General features: G+C 45.7%; 1 protein-coding gene across 1 annotated transcript; it reads left to right on the top strand.

The window, feature by feature from the left end:
• Window positions 1-4,821: 4,821 nt before the first annotated feature.
• Window positions 4,822-6,574, top strand: LOC120859571 (chromatin assembly factor 1 subunit B-like; the record flags this gene model as incomplete). Its single annotated transcript, XM_040235628.1, has 2 exons — window positions 4,822-5,216; window positions 6,442-6,574. Coding segments are annotated over exons 1-2 (259 nt in total), but the record flags the coding sequence as incomplete, so codon positions are not given.
• Between the last annotated feature and the right edge of the window lie 202 nt (window positions 6,575-6,776).

Raw genomic sequence — 6,776 nt, 5'->3', positions numbered from 1 at the left:
ACATAAATGCAATGGAATATTACTTAGCTATAAAAAAGAATGAAATAATGCCATGTAGAGCAATGTGGATGGGACCTAGAGAGTGTCATTGTGAACTAAGAGAAAGACATATGAAAAAGGATACAAATGAACTTACCTGCAGAACAAATAGATTTTTAGATGTAGAAAACAGATTTATGGTTACCAGGGGGTAAAAGGAAGAGGGAGGGATAAATTGGGAGATTGGGGTTGATATATATATACACACCACTATATATAAAATAGATAACCAAGGACTTACTGTATAGCATGAGGAACTCTTCAGTACTCTGTAATGGCCTATAGGGGAAACTAATCTAAAAAATGGATGTATGTATAACATTCACTTTGCTGTACACCTGAAACTAAAACAACATTGTAAACCAACCATACTCCAATAGAAAGTAGAAAAACTATTATAATGAACTCATGTGCACCCATCACTTCAGCAGTTTCCAACTCATGGTCAATCTTGTTTTATCTATATTCCCATTAACTTATCCCTCTGGTAATAATTTGTGATTGTAAATATTGACTTAATTTTTTTATTGTGTAAGTATATACTATTTTTAAGTGTACAGTTTAGAGGCATGAAGTACATTCATATCATTGGGCAACTACCTCCACCATCCATTTCCAGAACTTTTTCATCATTTCACATAAACTGTATATCCTGTAAGCAATAACTTCCCATTCCCACCTGTCCCTTGGTGGCCTATATTTTCTGTCTCTACGAATTTGCTTATTCTAAATATCTAGGTGGAATCATAACGTATTTGTCCTTTTGTGTCTGGCTTATTTCACTTTGCATAACATTTTTAAGGTTCGTCTATATTGTTGCAAATACCAGTTTCATTCCTTTTTAAGGCTGAATGATACTCCATTGTATGGATATAACATATTTTATCCATTCATCCATCCATGGACATTTAAGTGGGTTCCACTTTTTACTATTAATAATGCTGCTATGAATACTATTGTATAAATATCTATTGGTGTCTTTGCTTTTAATTCTTTTGGGTATATACCTAGGAGTGGAATCTTCCTTTTTTCCCTCCTCTTACCTGTGCTTTTCAAACAACTAGATTATCTACAGCACATATTAGTCATTCCCACTCCCAAGTTCTCTAAATTCTAGCCATAACTCAAGAGAACATCTAAAAACTACATTGTCCTAGCTTCCTCTATACTTAAGGAGCATCCAGTCGTATTCTCAACATGAGACATCGTTTGTAGACAATTTGTATACCTTTTGTAAAACCGGCTAAAAGCGTTTGACTAGCATTTATATAAGAATCCATGACAACTCTTTCCTAAAAATGCCAGAAAAGAAAAATTTTTTTAAAAGCAAGAGTTGGCTCCTCAGACAAACCTGTATTTCCTTTCATCGAGGCTTTGCATCACAGAATATTTGTTTCCTTGCCTTCCAGGAAACTCACAAGTAAAATGTCACATTTGGAAAATTAACCCATTTCAAAAGGCCTTGCTACATTCATTTTTGCCTTCTGATTAACGACCTCACTTTAAAATGTTAAATTCTATTTTTAGGAAGTGTTCATAAGCACATTTGTTAATTGAGGTATACTGTAAGCACCAGGTACTGAACAATCACATAGTTTTGAATTCTCCAAAATGATCTAGAGACTATATAAATACATCAAAAATATATAAAAAACCAAAATCCCAATTTTTGTTTGCCAAAGGAGCAAGAGACCTGATTGAATTCAGGGCCAAAACATCCAGAGAGAGAAGACGGGAAAGGTGGGGAGTGGGAGAGTCACGTCGGGGAGGCTGACAAGCTGTCTTCTGCAAGGTTGCACAGGGTAGGACTGGCTTTACAAAACCCCTTGGCTTTGAAGGCCCAGAAACCTGCTGTCAGTCAGCACAAAGAGATTGTCTATTTATCTGGACCAATCTCATTTCAACCAAACTCCCAGACTAATGTATGGAGTCAGGATTCCAATTAATTTAGAAGGAGAATTTAAACCCCCTGAAGAGGGCATGGCAACCCACTCCAGTATTCTTGCCTGGAGAACAAGAGCCTGGTGGGCTTATAGTCCACAGGGTCACAAAGAGTCAGACACAACTGCAGTGACTGAGCACACATGCTCGCACATGAAACACACATGTCCATGTGACCGGCCTGTTTATGTCCAGAGACTTCTGGGTCCCTGATCCACCCATCCTTTCCCACGGCCAGGTCCCACTGCTTCTTTGTATCTCTATTGTTGACAGTGAGTTTCTTTACCTTCAATTCACATTTCCCAGAGCTGTTCATTCCAAAACTCTTATCACTTGAAACCCACTTTAAGTATCTCCTCTTCAAACTTTCTTTGATCCTTCAAGTCTAAAGTCAGTTCACATTCAGGACTGTAAAAGCACATTGTTCCTTTCATGTTCCTTTTCACTGTGTTTTGCTGCTGCTTTTGTTCAGTTGCTAAGTCATGTCTGACTCTTTGCAACCCCATGGACTGCTGCCTGCCAGGCTTCCCTGTACTTCACTATCTCCCAGAGTTTGCTCAGACTCATGTCCATTGAGTTGATGCCGTCCAACCATTTCATCCTTTGTCGCCCCCTTCTCCTTTTGCCATCAATCTTTTCCAGCATCAGGGTCTTTTCCAATAAGTTGGCTCTGTGCATCAGGTGGTCAAAGTATTGAAACTTCAATTTCAGCATCAGTCCTTCCAATGACTATTCAGGACTGATTTCCTTTAGGATGGACTGATTTGATCTCCTTGCAGTCCAAGGGACTCTCAAGAGTCTTCTCCAACCACAATTCAAAAACATCAATTCGGTGCTCAGCCTTCTTTATGGTCCAACTCACATCCATATACAACTACTGGAAAAACCATATCTTTGACTATATGGACATTTGTTGGCAAAGTGATGTCTCTTCTTTTAAATATGCTGTCTAGGTTGGTCACAGATGTTCTTCCAAGGAGCAAGCGACTGAGCACACATGATTAAAAGCGTCTTTTAATCATGCCTGTAGTCACTGTCCACAGTGATCTTGGAGACCAAGAAAATAAAATCTGTCATCGATTCCACTTTTTCCCCATCTATTTTGCCATGAAGTAATGGGACCAGATGCCATAATCTTTGCTTTTTGAACGTTGAATTTTAAGCCAGCTTTTCCACTCTCCTCTTTCATGTTCATCAAGAGACTCGTTAGTTCCTCTTCTCTTTCTGCCATTTGAGTGATATCTGCACATCTGAGGTTGCTGATATTTCTCCCAGCAATCTTGATTTCAGCTTGTGATTCCTCCAGCTCAGCATTTCGCATGATGTACTCTGCATATAAGTTAAATAAGCAGGGTGGCAATATACAACCTTGACATACTCCTTTTCACTTTTTTAATTATAATTATTTGGATACATGACAGGAGGCCTGAAGACCGTTTCTGTGGTTTATTTATTTTGAAACACTAGTGACCAAAACAGGTTACAGCTGTCAGATAGTCACTGCACTAGTGAAAGTCGTGGTAGTCTTGGGTGAGTCTCAGAGTTACAGTGTCCCCACCTGTCCTACAGAAGGGCCCTCCTTTTTCTTTTAGCAGACTGCAGATTCTCCTGAGAGTAAGTCTGCTTTTGAACTGTGGTGTTGGAGAAGACTCTTGAGAGTCCCTTGGACTGCAAGGAGATCCAACCAGTCCATCCTAAAGGAAATCAGTCCTGAATATTCATTGGAAGGACTGATGCTGAAGCTGAAACTCCAATACTTTGGCTACCTGATGCGAAGAACTGACTCATTGAAAAAGACCCTGATGCTGGGAAAGATTGAAGGCGGGAGGAGAGGGGACGACAGAGGATGAGATGGTTGGATGGCATCACCGACTCAATGGACCTAAGTTTGAGTAAGCTCCGGGAATTGGTAATGGACAGGGAGGCCTGGCGGTGCGGCCGTCTATAGGGTCGCAAAGAGTCGGACACGACTGAGCGACTGAACTGAAGTCTGCGTCAGCTTCGCTCTCCACTGTGTATCCAGGTCCAGCATAGGGTCCAGCATATAGCAGATGCTCAGTAAATGTTTGCTAAATTAACAAGGGAAGAAGTGACTGGACTCCCTCATTCTTCCACCAATGCGTCGTTCCGCAGGGAAATAATAAACCGGCGGGAGCCAGCCGAGTCCGAGGGTGCTGGTCACGCCTCCGCGGCGGGGCGGGGCCTATGCGGAGCCCCGCCTACGAGGAGGGGAGGGGGAAGTCTCTAGAGCCCCGCCCACGAGGAGGCGGGGAGTCGTGAGGCCCCGCCCACGAGGAGGCGGGGCCTGCGGCGCGCGGGAAGCGGCGCGCGCGCGCGCGCGGCGGCGGGAGCTGGCGGCCCAGCGGCCTGAGCGCGTCTCTGCAGGTACTGCTTTTCCCGCGCGGACTCTCGCGTCCCCGCGCTTTCCCGGCCGGGCCTGGGTGAGGGGTGAGGGGCCGGGTGAGCGTGGCGAGCGGCCCTCGCCAAGGGCCAGCCGCGAGCACCCGGGGGAGCTTCGGAAAAGCGCGCGTGTGCGCGGCGAGCCCGCGGCCCGGCCCCAGTGCCCCCGGTGGCCTCCTCTCAGCCAGGTCTCAGTCAGGTCCGGTTCCGGCTTCCCCGGCTGCCCCCTCGTCCCCGGCCTCGGTCGGCTTGCCGAGCAGCCCTTCCGCCGCGGCCCCTGCCCTCCCTCACACCCGGTAGCCGTCTCCCCGGGGCGCCCACCCCCAGATACTCGGTCTCGCCCCCTCTCAGCTTGGCCTGCCTCGGCCCGGGCCTTGCTTTCCCCTCCCTGGGTGTCAGTCCCTCGTTGCTTTTCCGGACGTACCCGGAGAATAAACTGAAAACAGCCGCGGACTCCGCGAACCACTTAAGGTGGAGCTGCGAGGGCTGCGTCAGAGGGCCGCACTGACATCCTCTCCCAGGGTCGGCAGGGCTCCTGGCTCGGGCTTGAGCGTTCAGTGCCTGGTCCCTGGCTCGAAGATTCATCTCATCACCAACCATTTGCAGCTCTCTCTCCTCCGTCTTTGGAGAACCAACGGGGACACTCCAACCCCCACCCCCACTCACCACCCCCTGAGGAACTGTGTTTCGCTCCTTGAAGACTCCGGAGGATGAAAGTCATCACTTGCGAGATCGCCTGGCACAACAAGGAGCCGGTGTACAGCCTGGACTTCCAGTATGGAGCCGCGGGGAGGATCCACCGGCTGGCCTCCGCGGGGGTGGACACGGCTGTCAGGGTAAGCGGGGCATGGGGAGTGGGAAGGGGCCTGGAAGCCACGTTGAAGTGGCATTCTCCACTCTTGTGTTTTGGTTTTTTGTTTTTTTTAGGTATACTGTTTCATTAACATTTAAACCAATTTTATGATAATTGAAATAAAATTATAATAGGCAGAGCTTTTAATGTTGAAAGCAAATGATTGTTGAAAATAAAATTATAATAGGCAGAGCTTTTAATGGAGCAACATATTGAACATGGCAGATTACACAGACAAAAGCCCCGGAATTGGAAGTAAAACCCACCATTGACTAAACAGATGTCCTTGGTTGCTGACAGAATCTCCGACTTGAGTCAGTAATGAAGTGCAGGATCGGTAAACGCGAGCAGATATCGCAGATTCCAACCCTTAGATGGTCTTCCGAGCAGGGCACTCTTGTGTTTTTATAATGACTGTTAAACGCAGGCCTTCCCAGCTGGCAGGCTCAGCGGTAAAGAATCTGCCAATGCCTGAGACACAGGTTCAATCCCTGAGTCGGGAAGATCCCCCTGGAGGAGGAAATGGCAGCCCACTGCAGTATTTTTTTCCCCTGGGAAATCCCATGGACACAGGAGCCTGGGGTTGCAGAGTTGGACAGGACTGAGCATGCACACTGCAGGCAATCATCACAAATTATTGTACTAAGTTACCTAGCCCAGGGGCTTCCCAGGTGCACTAGTGATAAAGAATCTGCTTGCCAAAGGCAGGAGGTGCCAGTTGGATCCTGGGTGGGGAAGATCCCCTGGAAGAGGAAATGGCAAATCCACTCCAGTATTCTGGCTTGGAGAATCCCATGGACAGAGGAGCCTGGGGATCTCAAAGAGTCGGACACAACTGAGTGACAAAGTGTATGTATATGTGTATTTAGCCCAGATGGATAAATTTTCAGGATCTTGAGTCAACAATGAGGCAATAGAGAGCAACTTTCTTCCTAGGGTCCTGTTACATAGACTGATGTCACTGGATGTGGTGATGTTGTTATTTCAGAACCCTGAGCCAGTTTCCTCTAGGGGAAGAGTTTGCACAAGAAACAGGTGGGAGGCAGGGGAACTGGAGGTTTATATTTCAGATAGGAATTACTTCCTCTTACGTTTCAAAAGAAAAACTAAATTTTCTTTCTGAAAATCAGTGCATGGTTGTTTTAGTAGGTGCAGTATGAAGCCTGCTCACTACATGTTTCTCTGAATGAATGTTTTTGTATCAACAGATCTGGAAGGTAGAAAAAGGACCAGATGGAAAGGCCATTGTTGAATTTTTGTCCAATCTTGCTCGTCATACCAAAGCGGTCAATGTCGTACGTTTTTCTCCAAATGGGGAAATTTTAGCATCAGGAGGGGATGGTGAGTATTTTACTTCGAATCTGTAGAAACCAGATACACCCATGTCTCATAGCCAATACTGAGATTTGAGCTAGATATACTTTCTCATTTCAGAGGTCGCTTGACCCTCTGAATCTGTCATTTAGATAGTTTAGGGGAGTTATTGGGGATATGTTATGGGGAGTATTTCATTCTTTTTTATAGCTAAGTAATATTCCATTGC

This window comes from Oryx dammah, unplaced genomic scaffold, assembly GCF_014754425.2.
Source record: "Oryx dammah isolate SB20612 unplaced genomic scaffold, SCBI_Odam_1.1 HiC_scaffold_1609, whole genome shotgun sequence".
NCBI lineage: Eukaryota > Metazoa > Chordata > Mammalia > Artiodactyla > Bovidae > Oryx > Oryx dammah.
The sequence above is the reverse complement of the archived record's forward strand: the minus strand, read 5'-3'. Positions and strand labels throughout refer to the sequence as shown.